Raw genomic sequence first — 27,990 nt, forward strand, 5'->3', positions numbered from 1 at the left:
CACAAATAGGTAGAACTGAGCGGGACGAAGGATCGCTATATCGGCAGACTTGTCGGCATTCCCCATCATGTACTTCATTGGAAGCACCCCCCCGGCCACATTAGAGATACTTTCGATATTACGTGCTAGTGTGTTCACCGGCCTTTGTAAGATTCGTGGAGATTGTGGGGTTCTTTGCACCCCCGCGAGTTTTGATGGAGCTCTTTGCGGGGGAGACGCCAAGTCGAGATCCAGATCTTTGGGGTATACATATTATGTACACTATCTTTGGTTTGGTGGTGAACACATCGGGGTTTCTTACCAACATAGGTACCTCGTACAAATAAGATACGGAACCATGGGAGGTATATTTCATATTAAGTATGTGACTATGGTCACGCGACGGCTTATATGGAGATATGGATGACTACTATTGATCTCGTATATAATCTTACATCTATGAATCTACATGAACTATATGTCTATCTACCTGTAAAGGTATCTTATCTGACATCAAAACAGAGGGTGCTTCGGAATTAAACAGTTTCTAGGCATGTAAGCGTAAAGTCCGATGGATTTGGAAACCCCCGAACGTTGACACGGATAGTCGCGGTTCCGCGATAAGTATTTCAAATTCAAATCATCATCCTTGAACACCAACCGTGTTGCCTTCGTGGATTCGATACAGCGTCATGGCCGAGATGATCGCTGCACCGATACCGCTCCCGTCTTGCGCACTTGTGAGAATGATAGGGTCTTCCTTTCTGTCTTCGGGCCAGTCGAGGATCTCACCAAGAGCCTCCGTCCAGCGCTGCTTGAATTTCGGATGCTTATTTGCGACGGTGCCGTCTGCTGCGACATGGCCTGATGCGATGCCTTTCATTCGGCATATCGCTGCGACGCCGCATGAGCAGAGCCTTGCACCTCTGGTTGCGATGACTTCTGCTAAGCGACACGCGACACTCATCTCGTCTATTGTGGCTCTTATACCTAATGTCTCTTCTAGGCGAGTGTGGGACGTCTCTAAGGGATCGTTCTCCAAAGCCGAGAGGAAGCCGGTGTCCAAACTATAAGGCTCGCTCAGTTTCGCAGCGTCTTGGCCTGCGAACATGAGACCGCTATTATGAAGGTCGAGCGCGATAAGTCGGAAGATTTCGCCGAGATACAGGCCTGCGCTCATCTTTTCGAAAGCTTGCTCGCCTGGCCGTGGTGAATCTTCATCGATAGTCACGTCATATTTAGTCCGTGGCAATACGCGATGGGCGTTATCGAACGCGCCGTATTCGCAGTTTATTGCCATTGGCGTATTAGCTGGTAAGTTGGTATTCAATTTTGGTATTGAGCCGACGTTTTCCACGTATGCCGCATTGCAACCAGTACCGAATATCGCGCCAATAATTGTATCCGGATCTTTGTAGGCTGAGGCTATCATCGCACCGGTCGTATCGTTTACAAGAGCAACTAATTCCAAAGGCAAGTTCTGTATTCACGTCAGTTTTCGTGTAATTGTTAGGTACGTACTATCTTGAGGTATCTTTCTCGCCTTACCCTTTCGGCCAAGACGTCTTTGAGCTGTCCCGCGGCGTTTTCACCCTCGACGCCATCGATGTTAAATCCCTTAGTCCACGTTTTTAAAACGCCGTGGTCGATACATTCCTGTGAGGCTGGATATGAGAAGCAGAACCCTAGCGGTAATCTATCAACCCATTTAGTTAGGTACCTGGCATTTACCTAGTTGCGTAATATATGACAAGTAATTAACAAGCACATCGGCACATACCGATCGTTGCGATTCTCTGTAAGTTGATGCGATTTGATAAACTCTTCAAGGGAATCGGCAATAAAGTCCCATAGTTGTCGTGCACTTCCCGTCTTTATTTGTTCGGGTATGCGATAGCTTTGTTGGTTAATATCAATTTCCTTGTGTTGCCCCTTTAATGCAACCAAGCATACGCGTAGATTCGTTCCGCCAAGATCTATTGTTAGGTAGTCGCCAATCTCATCGCCGGACGGAAGTCCAAGAACCCATGTTATATTCATAGCCTATCCGCTGTTAACTCTCATTCCGTACACCTCAAGCTGGTTGTGTAAATTGTGTAACTTACAATATTTGATCCATCCTTTTCGAGACCTTCTCGTAACTCTTTTTCAAACCATCGGGTGATTTCCTTGAGCTTTTCGTCGGTAACATTGAATTGGTTTTCGATATCGATAAGCTTTTCTCGTAACTCCGGTGACAGGTTCACGAATTTGTCTCGTTTGGTTGATTCGGGTGTATCAATTCTTCTCGCCATAGTTTTTAGGTACCTATTGATATGATGTTTACCTGAAGCTATTGAGTATTTGTTGGAAAAATAAATCCTTTACGTCGACACAAGGTTAATCCATATAAATTGATTTCGGGTACCTATCTTTAGGTACCTTATACGTTCATACTGATATCATTATACTCCCATTTGAGGGTATCGAGGGTCCCGCAAAACAACTTACGCACTGACGTCAAGGCTCCGGGTTTCCACGGAATATACGAGATTGAATCTTGGTTAAGAATGACTTATGACTTAATTTAGATAAGTGAGACTTTTTTTTTTTCTTTTTTTTTTTCGCGTCTCCATTCTGCCATTCCACCAATAAATCTACATTCGTCATATTTTAGAATGTTTTATTACTTTGGCAAAGGGATAAATATATGTCCTTGAATATGTCAAACAGCCTATGAAATTGTTTTTTCTTCTTTTTTCTTTTTAGCAACAACTCTTTAACTACATCATGTTTATATCATTGCGCTAATCGTTTCTCACAGATTACCTCCTACCTAGACCTAGAGAGAATATCCACCCCTATCTTTCACCCCTATCTTTCAGCCTACACGATTGAGGCTAACTTTTGGTACGAATAAAGATGCCAAGTTCAGCAAGGAATTGTACAATACCTCACAAAGGTGAAATAGAAGAGAAGATCGGTTCTCGGGCTTTGATATCCTATGGCTATATTAAAATTATATTTCCATCTAGCTACACGTGTATTCGATTCTAATACTCAGGGTCAGATCGCCGACGCGCAATCAAAGTAATTAGTCGCACTTGCTCTCTAATAGCCTCGTTATATATCATCTCCTCTTGGCTCACGATCGGCGTTCCCCATTCGAAAAATCCATATTGGAAATATTTCTTGATGAAGTCGAATCTACTCATAGTTTCATTTTCTAGCTCGTCCAAGAGAGCGGCCCATTCTTCTGGTTCAACAGAATTCGGATCAGCACCCGCCTTTAGCAGCACTATTACCACCTGCAAGTGTCGAAGTCGAACCGCGTCGTTCAACCCCGATCTGGGACGTTCGCACCCGGGAAAGCCCATTATCGGGTCTACCGGAGGCAACTGTGTTTCTAGGGATAGGTTCGCGTCGCCCCATACGGAAACAATAAGCTCGACTGCGCCGGCGTTGCCACAGAGAATCGCTCGGTGCATCCATTCCCTATTGGTGAAGGCCATAGTGCTTTCCACAGCATGGGCAAAATTAGCTAGGCCGCTTTTCCCGTTCATGAGTGTGCGCCGCACAAGAGAAGTCCTGTACTTCATCAACTGTACTCTGAGATGGGCACTTAACTGAACCCTGTTCAAGAGGAACTTCTGGATGTATTCCATGTGCTCTTTGAAGTATAAGATGTGCTTTGCTTTCGCCGCCTCATTCGTTACAGTGTCGTCGGTTATCAGCCAAACCGCGTACTCCTCCCACGGGCGGTGGTCTCGTGCCGCATGCTTCATGAGCGGATATTTCAGCATCTCTAAGATGTTGACAGCATCTAGGTCCCCACCCTCGGAATTGGAAGTAAGAGCTAATGCAATGGGATTTGGGCTCGACGCCATGTCCAAGGGAAGAAGTGCGAGCACGTCGTCAGAACTATACGTGAGGTCCAGGAGCTCCCGGATGGTCTCAGGGAGTATCCCTGATTTCGCTGCCCTGAGTAGAATATCATAAAGCCCCTCACTAACTAGTGCTTGCCGGTCAGGCTCTTGTCGCGGCAGGGCCAATGTTCGTCTTATTACTGCGATAACATAATGGTCCATCCCGAAATTCATTGCTGTAATGAGGCGGGTAGTAAGAACAAAACGAGGCGGATTATTGGGAATTAACGCCATTGTGGGTTGCGGTGTGAGGGGAGACAAATACGTCCCATAGGTGACCAAAGTCAGAGCGCAGTGATAAATTTTCCCGCGAGCCTCATCGTCTTTCTCAACGCCGTATAACTGCACAGCACAATCTGTAGCAGTTACGCAGTGTCTGGCTAGAGGTGACCTGGTAGCAGGGACCTTGTTCCTCTCGCGATCTTCTCTCTCCTCTCTCGTGAGCTTGAACTCGGGGTTTTCATCTTCCGTCAGAAATTGCATCCAGGTGAGGAGTTCCACAAAGTTTTTCAGCAGCAACTCGATGACATCAGCCCGACCTGCCCGGACGGCTGTTACTAACGGCGATTCTCGTATCCACGGTCCCTGGTGACTATGCCATGTTTCCTGACTCAGTCTTTCATTGTCAAACGCTGTGAACAGGGCGCGAATGAAATCGATGCTAGCACCCTTGTACAGGATAGCGGAGACGAATAGGGGTGATGGGAGTGATCCTTTGGGGGCTGATATATGCTCCCGCGCATCTATAACCGCAAGGTTATTGGGTTGCTGGAGAAACTCAGGATGATCTAGCATATATGCGATGATGGATGTCGGGGTGGGTTGCTCCATGGTGGTAGGTTAGGTACCTAAGCTATGTCGTTAATCGATATATTGTCTATTATTAGAGAATTACAACAGTCTTTACTTATACTTAAACTGTAGAAACAAGTGCAGTATAGTTCTAGGTAATTATGGTTAAATCCGACGATTTGTGGATGATATACACATAGATATCGCTGATACCAGTGGGGGCAATATTGGTATTATAAGCTGCTTTTGGAATAATGTTAACACAATAAATTGTTTCTCAACATAAATGCTATGTAAATTTGATGAACTGGTTGTAAAATATAGATGGTTTTTCATTGTTGCATGAATGATCATGTTTAAGTTTTATTATGCATTGGGTTCCTATTGTATAAGAGAACCAGAGTAACAGGATAGGGGTCGACATGGTGGCGTATATCTAAAGTATAACAGCGGCCTTTCAAAGCCATATTCTATCGAAGTATTGCTGGGTAGACAAGCCCGTCATGTTAGGATAAGCCTCTCAAAACATTTCAACAATACGTACCCAGATTGGTAGATTTTCAGAGAGGTAAGCCTGTGTGTAAGCCCATATCCAACTAGATCGTGTTAGGAGAGTTGAAATACTCTCCCTTCGATGAAGGCTTTGTAGTCAGCTACGCCTTCTTAGAAAGGATAAAGCCATTGAGATTGACGCACAGTGGGCCATGTTTTCTCAGTTCCCGGCTGGCTCGTTTTCCGTTAGCCCAAATTCTAGTCATTTCCCGTTTCTTAGCACGACGGCTGCCTTAGCTGATGCTATCCAAGACTCTATCAGCCACGTACGAGGGAAGAAATCCGAGTAAGCGTACCTACTTTTCTTGGTTGTATTAAAGCACCTAGTAAAGAAGCCAAGAAGTTATTTCTTAACCCCGTAGTTAACCTAGACAAATACGGATATGTCACCCTATGAAGCTAAATGGATTCCAGCTTCAATCCTCAGAATAATGTAACAATTGCGCACGTTGAATATGGAATGTTTATCTTTCGGATCGCCATAGGATTTCCGGCTCCATACCTAAATCTTTATACCTAACCTAGTACCATAACCCTCCGACCCACCTTCCATTATATGCCAAAAGACAGCCTTGTCACTCTATGATAACTCCACGAATAAAAATCATAAAAATATTACTTCAGGGCTACCTTAGAGATATTCGAGTTAAATTAAATCTTCATTCCAATATTTATAAAAAGGGTCAATTTGGTAGGGTAGATAGTTTTATCTTGTTTGAAAATAGACCATAGAACCGGCATGCTGTAGTGGCCCACTTATGCTAAACTCGAAATAGGGGTTGCCGTGTAGTATCGCACAAGACTGTTGACTGCTCGACCTCGGTCAAATCAGGCCCTTCGGAAACAGAGAGCGGTACAGAAAGGTACACCTGGATGTGGTACGTGTTGGCTTAGTTTTTAGAAAGTACCTAAAGATTGGCCTCTTTAATAGTGCTCTGGTAGTACGTTGAATTGATTTAAAGGTGTCTAATTGTGAGGAAACAGAGATCTGAGTTATCCAGTTTATAGGACCCTTGGAGCTATATATAATTGCTCGTGCGTGGGATAAGATACGGACTTGAGATTTGTGAGGCGGTAGCGCGGCTCGTTATTCGCAGGGTTTTGCTGAACACGCAATATATAATGAGCTGCTATTTTGAGTAAAGGTGAACATCGGGGTTCCCGGTACGATATCAAGGCAGCTAACGGTAAATTATCACTGAAGATTATCTCTCTGAAGTCGTAAGCATCATTCACCTACATCCGAAGCTCTTCGTATGATTACTCCTCGTATGATCTTGCAACTGAAAAATTACCTTTCAGAGTGGTTCGATGCAGTTGGATATCGCTCATACATGTCTCTCTACTCTATTGTATGACCATAAACGGCGCGCATTTCATATCTTCTTACAGCATTTTTCGGCATTTCTTTGCAATGGATGGATACGTCTTACATGTAGACACGTTCCAGCTTCATTTTTTTTTTTCACAACCATGCCAAGTTCGAAGTTTCTTATCTCATTATGGAGCTATTTGGAATGCTAGTCGGTGGTGCAGACGCGAAGGTCAGCAATACGAAGAGTCCGAAGTTCGCTAGTTTCGGAGCTGAGAGCCGCCGTATGCCCACGTTAATCACGAGTCATGTTTGCAATCATTTAAACTCCCCGGACTAGACGTCGTTTAGCTATGGCCGAGCCAATTGCAGAGTACCTACCTAGGTAGTATGTGATTAAGCGATGGCTGTTTGAGAAGAAGGCTTCTGCATATAACGTTACACATATTCCGAAAGCTGCGTGCTACCATGGTGCTAAGGTAGCTGCACCTCGACAGGACGAGTTAGTACCTACTATGACGATAGAGTCATCCCACGCGGAAATTATTTACCTACCTAGAACAAGGGGGTTAAACCTACACTAAGTTCGATTGGGATTTATCTTCAAATAGCTACCCTTTGGAAAGCTAGGCATATAGCGTACGATACCGTAGATAGAAATGGTCCCTTCATGAATTCTCCCTCCTAACCAACCCTTGTTAATGCCGGATGGATTCATTCATCGCTAGCTCCTCGTATATGCCCACACACATGATTGGGTGGCGTTATTTTTGGAAGCGGAGTCTAAAAGCCATGCGCCCGGTTAACGACCGGTGCCCCGGCTGGGCAAAGATGGCTTGGGCGAGACTCTTTTGCTGATTGCCAAGCCGGCATGTCATTAGGCATTTGTTATCATCAACATCATGTCACCTCCCGGTAGCACAACTGCATGTCATAACGTATAATAGAATCGCCCAATAAGTGAGATTGATTTCACTCTATCGGCACACGCTTCCATATGAAGGCTTAAGCATAATAGTCCGGGAGCATGGGTTCTTGGATCCCGTTTTGACCGGACACAACATTTTTTTTTTTTTTTTTTTTCATTTGGGGACACGAAAACGGCGGCCCTACCCTCCTCCCTCACGGCTCAGATATGTTGGTCGAGAACTGAACCATGTCGTTGTGTAACCATCTCTTCGTTTTCGACCAACCAGATTTCTAGTCGCATGAGCGAATTGACTCAGACGGCAAAGATACACTCAATATTGCTCAACTGACCACGATAATGTGCAGCCTGCTGTGCTAGCCATGTCAAAGTTCTGGTGCAGAATTTCTGCAGAGTAATTTAGATCCCTTTTTGAAGGGACCTGTGCATGTTCCGGTGGCGGTGGCTGGGGAAGGAATTTGCAATTTCATTAAGAGTACCTGCCTACCTACCTAGGTAGGTACTCTTTATTAATTTCTTCAATTTCGTTCTTCATATTTTTAAAAGCTTGTTTACCATGGCATCATTTACAATCTTTAGCTTATAAGCCATAATTAGACATAAGTTGAAACTGGGTTAACCGAAAGACTCATGATACTTCACGATACTCGGGTGGGTATAGCTAAGACGTCCGATCTTCATGGTAACACGAGCTGAAAGAAACTATCCTCGGGCCGCAATGGTAAACTCCTCTTCTGTGCTTTAGCATTAGTTCAGACCCACCTCTATCAGCCTCAAATGACACGATGATGTTGTAGTGCATGGAGGTGCAACCGGTGTGACTGCAGAATCAGCCTGGTCTATTTGATGTCCGATGACAATTAGGTAAGAGAGAAATTCCACCATGGCTCCTATAATGAGTTCTCATTAGCTCGAGAGACGGGAATCCAACGTATAGTCGAATAGTTGCAGACTTTTTTTTGTAACACTACGAACAAACTGCAGACAACCTCATACAAGTTCCAATAGGATCATTCACGACGGCCGGACATCCCCAAGGTAATAAGTTTTCCGATGAAGAAATATTTCATGTGACAGATCGATGATACCATCTTGCAATTTTGGCGGCAAATTCCAATCCTTTGGCCGTGGAGCGAATTTACATTCCAACCAACTCGGCGGTTTCTCATACGTACAGCTTAGAATCAGCTATCTAAGGTCTTGGTATTCTAGATTGCTGCAACCAGATAAGTCAACTAACAAACTTGTGAAACTAGTCATCGTTTTTCCTATACCTGTTAACATATCCATAGTTGATCTAATCAATGACTCGATCGATTATGTTGGCCTCCTAGCTCGCCGGACATCGGTAAACAAGGGTAATTCTCGTGTGGCTTCACTGCGAACTGATAGACAATTCAGAGTTGACCGTAGCCAATTGAACATTGCATAATATGTAAACTCACGTGGAAACATATGACCAATGATCATCTTATCTCCTCTATCAATGACTGTTATTTGTAATATGCATGGCACGACCGAGGATTTGAAAGGATTTTCCTCTTGCTTTTACTGCACGATTGATATCAGCCTCATAAACAAGATAGTGGGGATGTTTTGCTGTGAAAAAAAATAAAAAATACAGCAACGAAGTGGTGATGCGGAATTAAGGTGACCGGGGTTACAGTGTGATCCGATGGAACGTATCGAATCTCGGTAAAAAAAGAGTTGTCGTGAGGTATTACTCTGCCATTCTGGTGCGGGGGCTGCATCCGGAATCAGAAGGGGGTTCGGACTGAACCCAGAAAACCAAATATGGACTGTATCAAATCTACATAAGGCTCACTGCACCTAGCCTGCCTACCGACGCTCTCTATAAGTTAGGTAGATAGCCGGTCTGTTTATTTCACTTGCTTTCATGCTTCAGGAGCATCGTTACTGTCTCATAAGCACCGATCCCTGATATAAGAGCTCGCAAAGATGGAAGGCGTTCGACTAGTTATTCTCTATCTGGCTGTTCCTAGCCTCCTATTTTCTGCCCTTCGCCAGATCCTCTCTTGGACGCGAAAGGGCAATGGATCAACCAAGACCATTCCTGGGCCTCAGCAATTCCCTATTGTCGGGAGAGTCCATGACCTCGATAGGTTTTGCATGTGGAAGAAGTTCAAGGAGTGGGCCGATATATATGGCCCCATATACAGGACGAGCATGCTGGGCCAGCAGTTTATTATCATTTCGGATCCCAAGATCGCCGAAGAGCTTCTCGTCAAACGAGGCCACATCTATTCCGGCCGTCCTCAGATTAGAGCTCTTTTCGACCACAAGACTGGGCCAGGTTACGTTGCATTAATGGATAGGCACGGTATGGGAGCCCTCTTCATTACCATATATTACTATCAGACGCTAACTAGTTCACCGTAAGACATCTGGACTCGTCAACGGAAGTGGGTTCACGCCGCGATGGCTGATTTCCATCGAGCCCACTTCTTTGGAGTGATTGAGACGGAAGTTAAACGATATTTGGCCATGCTTCTCCTCGATCCTGCAAAATTCCACGCTAATGCACGGGAACATTGCGGACGCATAATGAGCCGGCTAGCATGGGACGATGCATCGCAGGGCAAGGAAAATGGCGACAGTGCTGATCGCACCCTGACGCAGATGTCCGTGTCGGGACCGATCGTTAACACGGTAACGCCCTTATGGGCCATACCTTGGGCGCTGAACCCGTGGAAGCAGTCGGAAAGGGCCCGCGAAGATGAACAGCGAGCGTGGTGGCTTGGTTCTTACCATACGGCGAAGAGAAGGCATCTGAATGGCGAGCTACCCAAAGACACGTGGTCCAGCCGGTACTTCACAGGTCTCCAGGAGCAAGGCAACATCGGCCTGGAGCAGACCCCCCAAGAAGAGGAGTTCGCGAGCTGCATGCTTGGGTTCCAGAACCTAGTGGGTGTCGTGACTATTAGTGGGCCAATGTTATTCTTCCTAATGGCTATGCTGTTACATCCCGAATGGCAGAGGAAAGCCCAGGAAGAAATCGACAGAGTTTGCGGTGACCGCATGCCGACAACAGCGGATATGGCCAATTTGCCTACGGTTCGAGCGTGTCTAAAGGAGACACTTCGATGGCGATCCGGTGTACCTCTCGGAGTGCCTCATCAAGCGGAGCAAGACGACGAGTTCAGGGGCGAGAAAATTACGAAAGGCACGATAGTTATGGCATGCGAATGGTAAGTAACATTTTGACAACGATAATAATCATCTACATTGGGGGCTATCTTATTAATTTAACTTCATTCTTCAAGGAGTATGAACCGCGTACCGGAACAGTACCCAGATCCCGAGAACTTCCACCCTGAGCGGTACTTAGAGAAGGAATGGCCCACCTATCAAGAGCCGCTCTCACGATACCCAAATTTGCGGGAAGGAAAAGGGATGCACACCTTCGGATTCGGCCGTAGGACGTGTCTGGGCCAGCACATCGCAGACGACGAGATGTTCGTCACGGGGGCGGGGGTCCTTTGGGGGTTCAACCTAAGTAAGAAGAGGTGTACTCAAACAGGTGAAGATATGAAGTTCGATAGCGAGGCCACCAATGCCCACGTTATCTTGGAGCCTTTGCCGTTCCCCTGCGAGTTCCAGCCGCGAAGCACCGAGAGGGCGGCGCAAATCCTGTCTGGGTACGCTGAGGTGCGGGATCAGCTTAAGATGTAGATTAAGTTGTTAAGGGTACATCGGATGGATATTGAAAAGGACATGATTGGGTATAAATCGGCGGGTAGTTACATTGAGGCATCTAGGTTGAGCGTAGAGCGTTGGAATATACCATTTACTTTTTCTCATCCACTTCCACCTAATGTCTCAATAAATTTGAAAACCTGTTTTTTACCATTATAAACTTCTTCAAGCCTTATGCAAGCTAGGACTTGAACTGGGCAGTGTATTAAAAAGAGACCGCTTACATGCATAGATATTACGTCGGTTACCGCTCTCCCTCTGTATAGAATAGTTGCAGTTGATTAAATTGTATATGAGGTACATACGTCCTAAGGTTTGTTATATTAATCCTTCTTTAGCGAATCAATTAGAATGGAATATTTCACTTCCGCGCTCCGTTGCATACCTGAGGTCATGTTCAGGTTGTAGTGGTTGTTAATGATGTGCTGTGCCGGGGACATGACGTGCTCCCGGCTCTAGCCAAACACGGACCTCAGTGCCGACTTGGAGATAGGTATCTAGCTGTACGATGTAGGTAGACTGGACAGTATCCGGAACGGAAGATTGCGACGCGCCCAGTCGCATGTATGTAATCTTTATCTCCTATGGGTTTCTTTTCATTTATCATTATCTCATCTGCTTTACTTCATGAGCTTTGATCTCTAGGTATTGGCTGTCATACGACCATTTGCGGTCGGATTCTTTCTATCTACAGAGGAAAAATGGCGGGCGATGATACGACTAAATCTCTCATTGATGAGAGGACGAGGCTGTTAGAAACTGACAGCTCTAATGACGGATCTTCTAACAACAGCTTCATAGACAATTCTTCGTCCCCGTCGGTATATGGCACTTCTGCTGAACCTGACCAGGAACGATGCGACCAGGCTGTAATTCCAGAGGAACCTGTGCGAAAAACTTACAGCCATAAGTTTATCTCCAGAGTTGTTCTTACTCTACTGATTGGTTAGTCGTGGGCTTCCAAGACTATAAGTTTCGAATTATCTGCTAAAGTCTTGGTGGTAGGAGTGTTCACAGGGAATGCGGATGGCTCATTGGTAATAGCGACGCATCCCGTGATAGCATCTGAATTCAACGATCTTGAAAACTCCACATGGATATTTATTAGCTTCTTACTCGCAGGAGCGGCAACCCAATCGCTTGTGAGCTTGTTTACCACCGCCACTACGCAAGCAATGGATCTAACGGCATGACAATAGTACGGCAAATTAAGCGATATATACGGTCGCAAATCTGTCCTGTTAACTTCGTATGCTTTGTTTGCTGCTGGCTCGTATGTCTACTCCCGCTGTATGTGATACAAGAGGATATAACTAACCTACTGAATGTTTTCAGGGTTCTAATGTAAGAGCTTCCGAATGAATATTTTGGAATATAGGCTTACTATGAGTGCGCATATAGCGGCGTTGGCCAGTCGATGTGGCAAGTCATAGTCGGGCGCGTGATTTCCGGCTCCGGAGGGTCTGGTATAATGACGTTAGCTGCAATTATTATAACCGGTACGTGTTAAACCCTCGCGTGAAGAGGGGTAAATAGCATGAAGAACTCATTGCGATGTAGATTTGGCCCCTTTAAGAGATGTGGCTTCATGGCAGAGTTATCTCAATGTGGTGGCTACTGTCGGCCGAAGTCTAGGTGGCCCTACCGGAGGGCTTCTCGCTGATACTATTGGATGGAGATGGTGAGTTTAAGAAACAACGATGAATTACTAGAATAGGTAATCATGATTTATACCTAATGGTTTCCAGGTCATTCTTAGGCCAAGCACCGATATTCTTGCTCGCCATGGTCCTCTGCGGGATGACACTTCCCAACTTAACACCAGAACGAAGCCGAACTAATGGTGAAAGTACGAAGAATCGACTGGCTAGGATAGATTTCCTAGGGGCTAGTCTTTTAGGGGGTGGTCTTCTGTCCATCCTTCTACCCCTGAAGATTGCTGGGCAAAAGGTGCCATGGGGGAGCCCGATTGTCCTATCACTCTTTACACTGGGAGCGGTCCTTCTAGCGCTATTTGCAGTCGCAGAAATACGATGGGCAAAAGAGCCTATTTTCCCGCTAAGGTTATTGAGAAATCGAGATGTGGTTTTCAGCTACCTTATCAGTACGTAAACATTGCCTTCTGTTAGAGGTTCCATTGAAGGACCTTGTGGTTGTTGGCTAATAACGTTATAGTGCTTCTGCAAACGGCCGCGCAAGTAGGGGTATGTCACCCAAACTAAAGTTGAGGAATTGAGTGAAGCTGAGAAAGTGCTTACATGAATACCTAGATGATGGTCTCCGTCCCTCTTTATTTTCAGGTAACAAAAAGATCTTCTAGCACTGTCGCTGGAGCCCACCTTATACCAGCCGTCATTGGTAATACTATTGGAGGTCTGATCACTGGCGCGTGGATAAGGAGGTAAATAATCTTTACCGAGAAATCTTATCTCGGCTATTGTACCTGGATAATGGTTAACAGTCTGTGATACTACAGGACCGGGTATTTCAAGGCACCGATAGTTTTCGCCGGTATTATTTCTTTCATCTGTTACGGGCTCTTAATATTGAGATGGAATGGTAAAACCAACTGGTTAGAGTCATTATACATCTTTCCTGGGTGAGTCTGACTGTGCTACAACGTATGCGCACGTTTGGTTACTGAATGGTTGTAGAGGCTTCGGCACCGGTATTTCAGCAAATGCAGTTTTTGTTGCTCTGCAAGCGGCGATAAATCCCGCGGATAAGGCCATGGCAACATCGGGCCTGTATCTTTCGGCACCAGTTGGGTCGATCCTAGGTATGGCAGCCTGTAATGCGGTAATGCAGACGACGATGCCCGCGGAATTGGCGGCGAAGTTACGCGAACTTGGCGTGGAGAAAACCGAGGCCGAAGAGGTAATTGATAAAGACTTCGAATTCAATAAGTGTCCTTCTCAGACTAACAATATGGATAAGATCATCAAGCAAGCCACCGCGCGGATCGATTATCTAGATGAAGCCCCACGACGAATAGCTCAAGCAGTTTCGGAAGCTTATGTTCGCGGACTCGAGTATAGCCATGGTAAGGAACTGACAAAGAAAAACTTTCCTTTAAGTGAGTAAGATTTAATTGGTACTAATATAAAGTAGGAATTTCGTTGCTCTGTGCCGTACTTGCGATAGTATGCGCGCTGTTGATGAGAAGTAGAAAATTAGGTTGATAGAGGTATCTGTATTGCGACCGCGATGTAAGCACCTAAAAGGTAAAGGAAGTCTAGTATGACGTCGGTGTGGGGGAGGCCTTTTTACACCAAATTCCTACCGCCACCCTACGTAGCCCCCTGGCCACACGCGGCCATTGTTGTTAACACAGCCACAATTATAGCTGTTCAGCCTGTCACATAGAAGTAACTGAAAAGAGCCTTAGGTGTTAGTGCACTACACATCTTTCCAAGTTCGGGGAACAATCGCGTTATGTAATTTCCAAGGTTATTACCTATCGAATTCCTCCTTTGAAAAAAAAAAAAAACGTTTAAAGCCAGCAGATATGTAAGCCAAGACTTCTCGTAACACTAAGGCTATGTTCAAATTGTTAAAGTTAATTGGTTGGCGTCTGAACGGTTGCCTTAACATAGCGGCAGTGCCTGGATTATGCTAGGATTATCCTATGAATCAACCCATTTTGACGGTAGCTTGAGAAAAATACATGCAAGACTTATAAGTAACAATAAACCCCAGAATATTTTCCATCAGTCTTCATTCATCCAAATAATACCGAATAGTACTAAATAATATCAATCATGAGTTCTATCACAAATAAGATCAGAGCATCAGCCCCTCGCAACAGCGAGCTATTAGCTATTCTCTCCGAGACCGATCACGCACAGCCGGCCTTGGAGCAGCACAGACGCCATGTGGATGATCTCAACAATGAACTTTCTGCTATTCGAGAGCGCATCTCTCGGCTTGATAAACAACGAGCTAAAGAATTGAAAGAGCACCAGAAATATCGAGATTCGGTTATGAAGCGTTTCGCATATCGTGTTAGTGGTAAGACTGATAAGTTCGAGGCCAAAGCTGAGAAGGAAGAAAAAGAATATTTCGCTGTCCTACAACAAGAGCGGCAAGCTAAAGAGATGGAAGAGCATCTTAGAGAAATGCGCTCCAAAGCCATAGAAGTCCAGAGCGATTTGGAGGTCGAGCTGAATCGTCATACCGAAGCCCAGCAGCAACTTGACAATCTCTACGATAGCATTTTCCAGGGACCGACACCAGCCTTTCCTGACGAAGACCGTTTAGAGGAAAACGCCAGGAATTGTTTGAAATCTTACCAAAACGCTCGCATGGTGGTGGAAACAGAACAACACGTTGTGCACCTCCTAACAGAAGCTCAAGAACGAGTTTACAAGGCACTAAATTACACCGAAGAAGCCCTGAGCCATAGCCGAATGGATATGTTCGGCGGCGGTACCTTGAGCGATATGATGGAGCGCAACGCACTGGATAAAGCTGAAAGCCAACTAGGTCAGATGCTGTCGCTTGTCCGACAAGCACAGCGCGCATCTCAAAAAGTACAAGATCTACCAGCTGTCGGCATCGCACAGGGCAGTTTATTAGGCGATGTATTCTTCGATAATATATTCAGCGACATGGCTTTCCACGACAAGATCAAGGATTCCCGCGCAGGTCTTTATCGAGCCCGCGATAGCCTACGCCATCAGTTAACCTTGGCCAAAGCCAGACATCAAGACGCCGAGCAAGACTTGATCTTGCACACGGAATCGCTCAAAAGGGCCAGAGAAGAGCTGCAAAATGCAAGACAGGCTATATTTGAACGTGTCGCTTACGGTCATTTGGATGACCCAGCATACGCCATGGAGCAACCCCCTCCTTATCAACTAGGGACCTAAGCTGGAAAGGAGTAGGATAAAATACTTTAAGCTACCTACAATACACCTCATCGCTAGTTACATGCCTACCTGGATACAAAGTAATTGACAAACTGAATATACCAACTCATAACTCCTTCAACCCCTGAAACACAAACAGGCTTCTCAGACTCTATTTAGGCTTTCTTAGCCGCTGTCTTCTTGAGAAGGTGACTATCATCAACGCATCCGATAACGACCTCTTCATCATCAACCATCTCGCGGTTCATATGTGCCAGGAACTTTTCTTGTTCCTCAAAAAATGCCTTGAGTTTGCGCGTGGCAACCTTGCGACCAGCGCTGTTGGCTTCTCGCAACTCCTTTAGCTGCTGACGGATACGCTCTTCTAGTATCTCGAGGCGGTACTCGCTGAACTGGTTATATAGCTCCAGGAGGTTAGAGATAGGCCTTACTGTGGTTAAGACCGTGTCGTCGCGCACTGTTGGACATCGCGGTCGGAACGAAGTCACCATGCTTATTCGTTCCGCTGTTCCGAGCGCTCGTAGTGCCTGGTGTTCGATGTACCGACCCTGAAGAACTACTGCACAACCCTGTTCATTGAAGGTCAGTGGCCATCTTCACCACCTCTGGAAAGGGGGTTTTGCGAATTTCTCACCATTTGTGGGCCTCGCACTTTCATAACTTCGTCGGTACCAGTGCGAAGCGCTGTCTCGCCACCAATCATGGTCGTGCAGTCGCTAAGCATCGTCACGCAGACAAAGGGGTAACTGTCAGTATGCCAATCTACTATGGGTTTATCATCCTCCCAGGGACACCCTGAAATGCCCTCATCAGACTCGTACTGGGCACGTTCATTGAACGCTCGGATTTCCTCCTCCTTCTCTTTCTCGGATTTAACGGAAATATTAATGTGGCCGATCTCGAAGTCCATCTCTGTCACCAGGTCGATACCTGCAATCTTGGAGATGATCGCTAGTGTTTCTGGGCTCTTCCACACGTCGTATACGAAAGGCGCATACCTAAATTATCGAATTAGCTAGGGGCACAGGTTTTATATGGACCAGGGAGTAGCATGTCAGACTTACTTGTTCGCAAATCCTCTTAGTTGACATTGCGCCAAGTTACTAGAGTACTGACAGTTGCTAAGGATCTCAGGGCTCAGGACCTCTTTTCTCATCCTCATCACGGCTTCTTCCGTGAAAAGTGGGAAAGGCTCTGAGACGGCAACCGGAGATATTCCAGTATCTTCGGGAAAGCCTAGGTCCTTCATGGTATACACCTTCGGGCATTCCTTGAAAGACAGGTGTCGCGCGGGGTTGAAATCATCGTTTCCCAGCTGTGACAGCTCAGGTGCCTTGATTATTGGGGTCCAGTTTCGTTTGGTGTGGATAGGGGACCTAGAAGCTGGCATTACTGCTGTCGCTGCCATGTTGGATATGCAAAGACAGATAAAATCTGTATCAATAAGCAGACACCCTTCTACTAGGAGGAGGGGCAGTTGTGTAGAGCCAGAGTTGATGATGGATGCTGTCTGGATAATGATGGTGTCAGGAAAACGCCTTCATGGCCGGCATTTATCATCGTGAGGCCTGCCCAGGGTTCGATCCGACCTTATCTCCAAGCTCTTGATTCTAATCAATAGTTTTCTCCATGTCGCCAATACCAAGGCAACTGAACCCCGAAAACCACGTCGCGGAAATCATCCATGGCGAATCCAGTCCAAGGTTGGGTATTGTGACGATAGATAGGCAAGACATGAGTTTGCCTGTCGCCCAGCACGCCAGCGTCTCCGAGATAAAGCAGCACCACGGTGGAACCACCATCCTTGTGTTATGTATTTCTCCAATCAGCAAATTAGTTACAAATTCTATCTCGATAGGAGCTTTTTGCATTGCTACGTGGTTGGACCTGATGAAGGAGTTATCGACCTGAAAGGTGTGGAGGGGCAACCCCAGCGTTACCGGACGTAACTAAAGCGGCATCCAAACTAGATGCGATGCCACCTGGGAAAGGAAGAGCCGCGATGTGCAACCCGACAGATCATAGGGAGAAGAAACCGAATCCCGAAAACCAGTCTAGATAAGCCTTCACACTTTCGGGTTAAAACAAGTAAGGGTGTGGATAGCTGTTCTAAGGACTCGCCAGGAGGTACGTGTCATTCAAGTAAAATAAATTTCAATGAAAATATATTCTGAAAGCTCGTTTAACATTTAAAGGTCATATATTTCCACGTGTTTATAGCCGTATATACTATATGTTCTGTTTCACAACAGGATAACCTCCCATATCGTGAACGTCAAAAATAGCCCACTCAAGTCTTATTAATAGACACATCATAACACTAACCCTGATTGGAACCTGCAATCGACCTTCTGCATCCCCAGTCTTGTCTGTGTAGCCTAGCCATGACATGCCCATGTTTCTATGCGACATTATCTCCGTTGCTAGAATTTGGAATACGGCACGACACCCGATAACGGAGATAAAGACGTGTACACAGAGGAGTCCTCGTGGTCTTCATACCCTGCGGCCGGGCCTAGCTTATCATGCGGATCGACCTCGAAGCTTGGTTGATGCTCCCCAGATGAATCTCCCTTTCCCCGCTGATCTATCAGGAAAAATATGATCCTTTACATTGATGCCTTCGTCACTTTTTCGCATCGCCCGATTTCGTATCGTCGACGTGATTGGTTGGCGTGTGAAATGCGGAGTGATTTAAGGAGATCCTATTGGGTTATCGAGTCGATGCTGCTGCATCTGCCGAACTCGTCGCGTAACAGTCGGGCAAAAGACTCCAAGGACTACCACTCACGACAAGTAAAATATTATCTCATGGAATTTCTAGCTAATGATATCCACTATAGTCTTTTAACTAGCTTGCCAATGCTAACATGCTAACTCCTGACTTTGCTCCCCGAGAATACTACAGAATCAATGGTAGTACATCTCCAGCTTTATATCTTGATGTATCTATCTGGCGCATGGACGTAGTTGATCTATCGGATAATAGCACACCAGAAATCATATGCCGTGTTCGTCTAAATTATTTGAAACCGACCTTTCCTTTGAATCTCTTTGAATTTCTTGTAGGACGTCTTTAAAATCCTGACAATAATATCAATCAAGACACTGAAGAGTATAGGTACCTGGTATTGAGATGGTTGATATGTTCTTAAAATCTAATTGGTCTATACGCTATAAGTCTCCTTGCGCTAGTAACCAATCATGATGTGTGTGTGCATTGCTGCGTAGGTCTTGATGTGTATGTCTGCACTCCATGTAAAACAAAACATACCTACCTAGGTAGGTACTCGGAAGCAGTCAGCGTAATGAAGCGTCTAGAGCTAAGCTCTAGTCACTTGGCCGGTTGGAGATTCTTTCCTGCAAGATACGTCGCATATAGATTATGATACCCCTTGGTTTCACTGTAATGCCCGGTTTTCGTATCGTTACTCCCTACCTCCTATACGTACCTTAGGTATCTAACCTAAGGTAAATTCCGGTTGACATTTTTATAGGGAAATCCGAGACTACTCTCTTATAGACTTATTTCACATGATAGCACCATACACGGGTACTATGTTGAGTAAAAGTCAGCGCCATGGTCAGTCGAAGTACGGTACAGCTCCGAGTGCCTCCTCATATTCGCCCAATCCACTCCCACATCTCGAGAACACTATCTTGAGCTAGGGGCTTCGTATATCTCATGTTTTGGGAAAATGCTAGGCTTTACTCGAAGTGACATCGAAGCTGGGGCGCCTTGAAGCCCTAGACCTATCAACCACGGAAGAGTATCTCTGTCTCCGGAATCCAACAAGAGCCTGGGCTGGATGGTTTACTTGATTCTTCTCAAATTCTAGCTCTGACCGTTCTATCCGCTTCTTTGGACGCACATCCCTAAACGAAGGATGTCCTGGTACCCCTGAAATCCAATCAAGTAGTTGGTTCCACGATGGTGAACCATGGAAATTCAGCACGTGGTATAGGCACGGGTATCTTCGAATGGGCAGATAACTTGGAGATACGATCTGGTAGTACAATATCTGATGATATACTTGCCTCGCGGTCCACAGGTAATTAGTTAATAATTTTATTTGGTAAATCCGGAAGACACCCCATGAGACCAGCAGTTGATAGTAGTAGCGGATAGGCTTCGACTGTATCCCATGCTCCTGCTTCATTACCGCAAAAATTTCCCATGCGAATGATTGATATATGAGAATCCACCTTATCCTCGGTAGGTATGCTGCTGTATAACTGTTCACGGGCTTTCGAGCATATCTGTTCGGCGACCCATTTTGATCTCGAGTGGCCTTAGGTGATGGCGATGCATGTGACGGATCCAACGGAACCTCCTCCGTAATAGATGATGAAGGATTGGAACACGCTGCTTCTGTTGAGCTAATAAAGAAGAATCTTGCCTTACCATACAGTGTTGCATTCAAAAGGTTGCGTGTGTCCTTGAGATGTTTTCGGAACTCTTCTGAATTCAGGGGAAGGTTGAAGTTCACGGATCAACTTGCGTGGATATAGATAGATAATTCGGCTATAATAAGTCTCCAGTCTTCGTTAGATAGACCAAGATGTAACTCGGATAGTTGCCAGGGAAGATTAGATAGAGTGTAAGTTTGCTGTGTAGAGCTTCTAGATTGCCAACCCGGAAAGCTGACATTTCGCTAGCGCTTTCGATCATGACTCTCGACAGACGCTCTCGTTTTCGCTACGTGAGATAAAATGTGGGCTCCTAGCAGACCGGTGGCACCCGTTAGTACTACAACTTCCTCATTTCCACGCTTTGAAGTGACTTTATGTCTCTCAAACTGGCTATACTTCTCTGCAAGTTCTCTCATCCACTCCCACGCATCAACATCTTCGTGAGAATTGCCAATCTTACCGCCATTGCATATTCGAATTAGGCCTCCGCCACAGTTTGGACAGTCCCACTATCATAGGTAGATAAAACACTCAGATAGCTTAACAGAGCCACCGACAAAGATATTCAACTTTATCAGTTTCCCTATCTGGATATACATGATAGACTCTACCCCCCTGTTGAAAAAGATCATCGCACGGGCGAATCTCTCGGCCAGAAACCTGGGCAAACAATTTGAGCAGAATGGAGAGAACATCTGCATCCGAAATATTCTGCATCTTCGTTGCTGTCGTTCCGTTGCGAGAATAAGCGAGAGTGGCTCTTCGCCATTTTTCACTTAGACGGGAATCAGCGTGGACTTTAATAGGCGGCACTCTTTAGGCGTCTCCTTATTCATGCTCTGCACGTACGGCTGGATTACACCGAGTATATCGTCGCCAGAATGTTCGTTTGAAGTTTTGAATAACAAGACACCCGCGTACTCCATGTTTGCTCCGAATATTAGAAAATCTTTCACAAGTTGATTTGACGCATATACTCCGCAATCCCACCCGGCCGCACCGAATGAGCATACGCAGCCGGAAAAGGGGGCTCCAAGAACATATCACATGATCAATAGCGGAATGCTTTTATTTCGACCTTCCCAGACCCTGGGTTAAGCGCATTGACAAGGATGGCGTCGCGGGGCACAAGGGGTGAGATGGCATAACTCATAATTGGTGATGGGACGGATGGAGACATATTCTTATATATCTTTGGAGATAGAAACGGGGTTTTATCCTCACTTCAATCGTGAGACTTTTCATTTGATTATGTAGCGAACAGTATGGCGCCTCCCCTAGGCTCAGGGAATCCGAGAAGGGGTAGCTCTACATTTGAATCAGGTCTATATCTCCACGTCGACCTCTAACCAAGACATCCATTCCTTTCTAACCCATTGCCTATATTTGTGTTCGCAGCCAAGTATCGTATCTATCTCATGGCATTCCTAAATCTCCTTCACAAAACCAACCTCGACAATTCTATCCATGGCAAGCCGTAGATTTGCAATCTTGGCGCGCGTGTTATCTCGGATCCAGAGGAATGTCGTCAGGAGTATGCGCCTGGCAAATGAAGTCGAGTGCTCCTTGATCCGCAGCTGCTCTTTGCCGACCACGTACATGACCTTGCTGGCGAAAGCCCGGTCAAGCCTACCGAGCTCCCCCTTTATTTCTTCGTCGGCTAGCGCAAGCACTGCCCTGTTCTCTTCGTTCGAGTCATTCGGACTTAACCCTCTCCCGGACGATGATGATGTAGTCCCATTCAGCGTTTCACTCTCTGTAGTTTCCGCGGCTGCCGCCGGCGGGGTGTTATTGTTGCCACTCGCTTGACCGATAATATACTTGCGGACTTGCTCGTATATAAGCACCGCAAGATCGGGAGTAATCACTTCGTCCATGTATCCATGGCGAATCACCAGCCGGTAGCATCCCGGAATAGCCAAGATACGCGAGATAGCATAACGATCAGCAGTGGAAACAGTCGGTGCTTCTACAGGATGCAGATGGAAGAACACCATACCATCGGTTACGATGCCAAACTTGCTCACAAACTGAGTGAACACAGTCGGCGTTAGCACGCCCGCCTTGTCGAAGAATATACCAAGCCCCTTAATGCGGCTAACAGGGCCGCCACCCCAGCGCGGTGAGAGGACAAGATCGCAGTTCGGGTTCGAGTCCGTGCGCTGCAAGAGCTGGGAGGGGCGGAACCGGTCTTCTGCCTCGGCGCGCCACTGATTCTCCTTGCCGAAGCGCCAGAGGAGGAAAATGCACGTGAGGACCCCCGCGATGGTGATCGTGAACCAGGCCCCTTCCGGAACCTTGGTCAAGGCCGAGGAGAGGTACAAGCCGTCCATTGTAGCGAAGAAGAGCCACGGCAGGGCAACCACATAAGGGGGTATGCCCCACACGATCAGGCAGGCGAGCGTCACCATGCATGTGTCGAAGAAAGTAACGAAAATGACACAGACGCTGGTGACAAATTAGTTGCCGTCGTATAACGGGTGATTTTAGGAGGATGAGGATCCTAAACACTTACCCATATGCATTTCCAAGGCGAGTCGTATTCGAGTAAACGCAGGTAACAAGAATAGCTCCACACATCAAAATCCAATTGACAAAGGGTACGTATAACTGCCCGTGAAATTTCTTAGATGTATGCACGACCTTAACTTGCGGACAGTAAGATAATTTCATCAACTGGCTGATCAGCTGTTGGGGCAGAGTTTTAGCTGGGTCTTTCCTAACGCGTGGATGTGGATGTGGATGTATAGACTTCGCTTACCTGGAAGACGGCCGTAATCATAGCTTGGGAAGCAACAATAGCTGCCAGCACCGCTACGATTAAGCTGGGGTACAACATCCCGGGAGGGACGGCGTTATAGAAGGGATTCGTGTACGAGCTAGGGTGGATGCTCATATACGCAGCCTGTCCGACGTATGCCAAAAGGAGGCAGGGGTAACACCAGGACAGCCAACTTATCTGGATGGCTCTCATACTGAAGGCACCTAGATCTGCGAACAGCGCCTCGACACCAGTAAACGATAACAAGATGCCGCCAAGCATTCTCCAAGCAACCGTCTTCTTCTCCGCGAAGAAGTGTATCGCAAAATAGGGCGAGAAGGCCTTCAGCACGGAGTGGTCGTACATGACCAAGTTGTAAATGCCAAAGCCGGCGTTGAACCCGAGCCACACAATGACGATGGGGGCGAACGTGCTGGCCAGCTTGGTGGTGCCGAGGGGCTGGATGAGGAACAGGATAACCAGGATGCCGCACGAAGTCCCGACGATGGTAGAGCTGTTGATGTTCGGGCTCACCACCGAGAGGCCCTGGATAGCTCCGAGGACAGACTGCGCAGGGGTGAGGACGCCGTCGGCAATGACCATCGAAACGGCGAGTACGCCGACGGTCTTTAGCAGATTGCGCAGAAATTTGTTTTTCTCGATGGCCGAGCGCAGGAATCGATTACTGGGGCGCATGTCGTTCGTCTCGCGCCGCTCAATCTTGACGAGGCGCGCCTCTCGCGGATCACGGTCCGTGATATTGGCCTAGCAGTATGTATTAATGACGAAGCTATTGCTGCAAGTAATTAATTAAACTGAGGTGAGATAGGTTAGGTACTCACATATCGCGTGAGCAATGAGTAGCAACTAAATGTTCCTCCTTCCCCCTGGTTGTCGGCACGCAACACGATCAATATATATTTCAGTGTAACCATGATGGTCAAGGACCAAATGACAACCGATAGGACTTGGAGGATGTCATTGTAGGTTGGCTGGGAGGTAAAAGTACTCGAGTACACATATAGGGGACTATGTTGAATCTTTTAGTTAACTACCTAAATTGAAACATTTCTAACTCGCAATGTAGTAGAGGTGTTACCTTGTTCCAATGTCACCGTAGATGACGCCGATAGACTGGTACGCAAGCCTTGACACCGCATGTTAGCGGCTGGTCATCCAAGTTGAAGAGTTACTCAATTGAAACCGGCTTCAATACCAGATCAACGTAGTTCCTTTGAAGACTTGTTTCTTCCGGCCAACCTCCTGGAGCCAGTCGTCTTCCTCGTCGACGTCAAGATGCTCGCTCCGTTTCTCGTGAGACGCTCGAGAAACGGTGCGACGTCTCGAAGGGCCGCGAGACCGCGACAAGCTCCGCGTGTGGTAGACACCTCCAACGTCTGGAGTGTTATCCCGCGCGGGCTTGGTGGGCGAGTCGTCATCCGCAGCGATTGTGATATTTGACTGTGCCATAACAAGTAATCCTCATTACTACTACTATCAGGGGAGCATCGAAGACAATTTCAAGTAGGTACCTAACGTGTGAAATTCTCAGTCTCGTGGCATAACCCTACAGCACGAAATTTTGAACTGGGCTAATGCGCAAGAGAGCATAAATAAATATAGGGAAGCAAACGACATGTAAGGTAGACCGATTCACCTAGGATCCGGGGTCTTCCATGGGTCTAGGTCCATGACTCCATACACCTATCATTTCACATGATAAGGCAGCGTGGGTAGGTCCCCGGTTTGGTTTTGCCATGCAGGGAAAAGCCAACAAGAAAGAAAGAAAGGATCCTGCTTATTTTCGAAGGCTGACTTGATTGGCAATAACATATGTCAAGCTCTGCAGAAGTGCAAAAAAAGCAAAAAGGTATCACAAAGTAGCTTAGGGTGTGAATGAATAATACCAATCGTCCTGAGAGATCCAGCGAATCGGGACATTTCAGCTATCCTACAACTACACTTACCTAGGTGTGTCTCGAGGTGCTCTGGTTACTACCCGAAACCCACGAGGCAATTTTTAAGATATGTCTCTTAATAAATCCAAGACAAAGAGATGCGGACGTAACCGTAACTTTTTTTCTTTTTTTTTTCTTTTCTTTTTTTCAGCCTCGGTGCGGTGCCGCATTATTTCGCCATCATAGGATGAGCAATCCCCACGAGTCAAACGCGTGGGGGGGATGACGGTACGACGAAAGAAGGAAAATGACTCTAACGAATTAAAAACACGATATGCTTATCTTGACTTCGCCCTCGTGGTAAGAAGGGACATTAATTGAATCCGAACTTGGAGGGTTCGTGGGAAGAGAGATTACTGGTCCTTGGAGTTACAGGGCGGCAAAGACTTTTCTAGACCTCGATAGGAAAGATGGAGGAAAGCATTTGGTTAGGTAGCTGTTATCTCATGCCGATAGTATGCGGCGGCGACTGATGTAGTCAGGCATAACACCTATCAAATGTTATAGAAACCCGTCTAGGCATAAGTTATCGCAGGATACGCAGGTTTGCGGCACTCACATCATAATATGTACCAAAAGTATGTACCGAAAGTATGCGGATATGCATCCAATCGATCTAAAAATTAGGAATCTGTAGGCATATATTGAGTAATTGAGTAATTCTATTTGTCTTCATCTTAAAGGCTTGAGTATTCGCTCCTCTAATTTTCGCATTTTTCCCCTCTCGATCCTTTCTATCTATCTTTTTCCATGTACGGATCCGTATTTTTGTTCATTATCTCGTAGAAAACCGAGATTGGAATTTTTCAGAACCCCCCCTGCCGTCGCGCACACTCCACTTGGTTAGAGCATCACAATCCGATCTGATAGTTAATTAGTCCGATTGATCAAACCGTCTCTCCGTTTTTGTGTGACCCATTTGTCTCTCCGATTACCTTTATCCCGTCTTCGCGGGCGACGGCGTAACACCAACCAAACTCATCCTTAACCTTTCCGAGTTGAATACCCTTGAGCTGAGTCAATAGCTTTAAGCAAATTGGCCCAGCATCTTCATTGGAATCGGCGATATATGTAACCTTTTCAGACCCCGCCTCCTTTGATAGACGACTGTGCTCTCCGACGGCAGACGAGATAGATTGCGGCGAAGCAGGGTCTAGACGCCTCGTGATGGACCGAATCGGCACAAGGGCGGCAGCAGTTCCCGCAGCCATGACCTCGGAGAAGTTCTGCAATTCCGTGTATTTAATCTAGATCCCCGTCAGTAAATCCAAGATATACTCGACATTGAAGACGTCAAGGGGGAACTTACAGATCTTTTCTCCACTTTCCATCCAAAGCTACGACCGATGTCTGTGATACTATCTGCCGTCACACTCTGAATTACGTTCTTCGAATCGGGTACTACGAGTGTAACATCCTCCCCGTTTACGATTGCTCCGATGAAACCGCTTGTACTGAACTCGTCAACTTCCGAATGCGTTGCGCTGTCCAGGTGAAGCGTAATGCCGTATCCTTCAGCCCTTGCCTTGTCACTCCACCTCAGCACGGGTGCATAGTTGCCTCCAACCTTTGCGCTTCCTGTACCATTGGGGGCTGCACGATCAAACTCGTCTAGGATGAGAGCATTGACAGGGTGCGTGCCGTGATATACGCCTGTCGGTAGAACATAGACACAGAATGTGTATTCTTCGGGAGGGCTCAATCCCAACTGAGCGCTAGATCCATAGATCTGTGGTCGGATGTACATCGCGGCACCCGTCTCATGGGGAGGAACGTACTCGGCATTGAGAGACACAGCAGCTTTCACGGCATCGATGAACAGATCGGTAGGAACAGGAGGGACCGAAATAAATTCGGCAGAGTGCTGCATCCGAACCGCATTTCGGTCAGGTCGGAAGACTTGAATATCGTCCGAGGGAGTGCGAAAAGCCTTAAGGCCCTCGTAGGCTTGTTGGCCATAATTTAAGGCCGGGGCCATGCCATGGATGCGAATATAAGGGTCGGTGACAAATTGAAGAGGAGACCATTTTCCGGTCTTTTGTGAGTAATGCGACTCGATATGTCCATTTACTGGTAATAAAGGGGAGATATTAGTCGCAATCTCCTTATATGTGCATTCTATCGATATTATTAAACAGTAGCAGATAGTAAACTAACCTTCACGAACCCGAAAGCCGACGTTAGACCAGTCAATGGTGTTGACTGGGGGAGGTGGGAATGAAGCCATTGTTTAAGAGATTGTTGGTACCTCTAATCTTGTGTTAATTCTCGATTTCAGTCTCAAGACGACAGGATTCGAAAGTTTTATCAAGCTGAAGCTGAGTACGTGCAATTAGTTCAATTAATACTTCAAGTTCATTGGTTCTTGAACTTTTGGTGCGTGTTCGAAATTTGGTGACTCTCGTAAGTGTCGGACTGCTCCGAATATCGGAATCGCGGGGTAATTGGCTAGGCTTGTTCGTAACGGGCGGGTGGGGCCTAGACTATAGACCTTGGACCCTGAAATATAAAGTTGAATCAATGTTCTTTCCCTTCCGTGATATGTATTACGAATTCCAACCTTAAAATAAGAAGATGGATATATATCTAACTGCAGGAGCTTTCGAGTTATGAAACTACAGACGAAGGAGAGTGAGATTTGATTTGAATGAAGATAAACTCAATTACATAAGTGAGACTATGCGACTAGGTACATGGATGTTCATATGTTTGTATGTTTGTATGTTTGTATGTTTTGTAACTAGTTAAACTGTTTTGTAAACTGCATTCGATACCATTTGGAAGTCGATTGCTTTGTCTTTT

At 46.3% G+C, this 27,990-nt stretch overlaps 9 protein-coding genes across 9 annotated transcripts; 3 read left to right on the top strand and 6 right to left on the bottom strand.

Moving 5' to 3' along the window:
• Positions 1–514: 514 nt before the first annotated feature.
• F4812DRAFT_298064 (uncharacterized protein) lies at positions 515–2,535 on the bottom strand. The gene is made up of 4 exons (XM_047931204.1): positions 2,085–2,535; positions 1,760–2,022; positions 1,528–1,675; positions 515–1,459 (listed from the first exon to the last, which is right to left on the bottom strand). Exons 1-4 carry the CDS (start codon positions 2,271–2,273, stop codon positions 623–625), a joined length of 1,437 nt encoding a protein of 478 aa, XP_047791983.1. The 5' UTR covers positions 2,274–2,535; the 3' UTR covers positions 515–622.
• Positions 2,536–2,574: 39 nt separating this feature from the next.
• Positions 2,575–4,775, bottom strand: F4812DRAFT_419890 (uncharacterized protein). Its single transcript, XM_047933395.1, has one exon. The coding sequence runs from the start codon at positions 4,713–4,715 to the stop codon at positions 3,012–3,014; it is 1,704 nt and encodes a 567-aa protein (XP_047791984.1). The 5' UTR covers positions 4,716–4,775; the 3' UTR covers positions 2,575–3,011.
• Positions 4,776–9,323: 4,548 nt separating this feature from the next.
• On the top strand, positions 9,324–11,363 carry F4812DRAFT_298241 (cytochrome P450). Its single transcript, XM_047931206.1, has 3 exons — positions 9,324–9,809; positions 9,870–10,677; positions 10,753–11,363. Exons 1-3 carry the CDS (start codon positions 9,428–9,430, stop codon positions 11,159–11,161), a joined length of 1,599 nt encoding a protein of 532 aa, XP_047791985.1. The 5' UTR covers positions 9,324–9,427; the 3' UTR covers positions 11,162–11,363.
• A 1-nt stretch (position 11,364) lies between these two features.
• Positions 11,365–14,596, top strand: F4812DRAFT_298242 (MFS general substrate transporter). Its single transcript, XM_047931207.1, has 13 exons — positions 11,365–12,130; positions 12,191–12,327; positions 12,385–12,458; positions 12,521–12,529; positions 12,587–12,684; positions 12,746–12,866; positions 12,934–13,289; positions 13,361–13,389; positions 13,456–13,586; positions 13,662–13,784; positions 13,840–14,062; positions 14,123–14,228; positions 14,297–14,596. The coding sequence occupies exons 1-13, from the start codon at positions 11,887–11,889 to the stop codon at positions 14,365–14,367; spliced, it is 1,722 nt and encodes a 573-aa protein (XP_047791986.1). The 5' UTR covers positions 11,365–11,886; the 3' UTR covers positions 14,368–14,596.
• A 1-nt stretch (position 14,597) lies between these two features.
• Positions 14,598–16,361, top strand: F4812DRAFT_298205 (uncharacterized protein). The gene has a single exon (XM_047931205.1). It carries the CDS (start codon positions 14,947–14,949, stop codon positions 16,054–16,056), a length of 1,110 nt encoding a protein of 369 aa, XP_047791987.1. The 5' UTR covers positions 14,598–14,946; the 3' UTR covers positions 16,057–16,361.
• Positions 16,212–18,206, bottom strand: F4812DRAFT_469768 (uncharacterized protein; the record flags this gene model as incomplete). The annotated part of the gene is made up of 3 exons (XM_047938908.1): positions 17,121–18,206; positions 16,691–17,054; positions 16,212–16,625 (listed from the first exon to the last, which is right to left on the bottom strand). Exons 1-3 carry the CDS (start codon positions 17,462–17,464, stop codon positions 16,212–16,214), a joined length of 1,122 nt encoding a protein of 373 aa, XP_047791988.1. The 5' UTR covers positions 17,465–18,206.
• Positions 18,207–20,711: 2,505 nt separating this feature from the next.
• On the bottom strand, positions 20,712–21,395 carry F4812DRAFT_457074 (uncharacterized protein; the record flags this gene model as incomplete). Its single annotated transcript, XM_047937102.1, has 3 exons — positions 20,712–20,978; positions 21,067–21,244; positions 21,319–21,395. 3 exons carry the CDS (start codon positions 21,393–21,395, stop codon positions 20,712–20,714), a joined length of 522 nt encoding a protein of 173 aa, XP_047791989.1.
• Positions 21,396–21,636: 241 nt separating this feature from the next.
• F4812DRAFT_419908 (potassium transporter) lies at positions 21,637–25,082 on the bottom strand. The gene is made up of 7 exons (XM_047933396.1): positions 24,888–25,082; positions 24,447–24,762; positions 24,330–24,377; positions 24,073–24,259; positions 23,231–23,995; positions 22,985–23,157; positions 21,637–22,917 (listed from the first exon to the last, which is right to left on the bottom strand). Exons 2-7 carry the CDS (start codon positions 24,698–24,700, stop codon positions 21,897–21,899), a joined length of 2,448 nt encoding a protein of 815 aa, XP_047791990.1. The 5' UTR covers positions 24,701–24,762; positions 24,888–25,082; the 3' UTR covers positions 21,637–21,896.
• Positions 25,083–26,075: 993 nt separating this feature from the next.
• On the bottom strand, positions 26,076–27,415 carry F4812DRAFT_450182 (branched-chain amino acid aminotransferase II; the record flags this gene model as incomplete). Its single annotated transcript, XM_047936063.1, has 3 exons — positions 26,076–26,435; positions 26,498–27,258; positions 27,346–27,415. The coding sequence occupies 3 exons, from the start codon at positions 27,413–27,415 to the stop codon at positions 26,076–26,078; spliced, it is 1,191 nt and encodes a 396-aa protein (XP_047791991.1).
• Between the last annotated feature and the right edge of the window lie 575 nt (positions 27,416–27,990).

The sequence above is a fragment of the Daldinia caldariorum genome (assembly GCF_022478825.1).
Source record: "Daldinia caldariorum strain CBS 122874 unplaced genomic scaffold F4812scaffold_4, whole genome shotgun sequence".
In the NCBI taxonomy this organism is placed as follows: Eukaryota; Fungi; Ascomycota; class Sordariomycetes; order Xylariales; family Hypoxylaceae; genus Daldinia; species Daldinia caldariorum.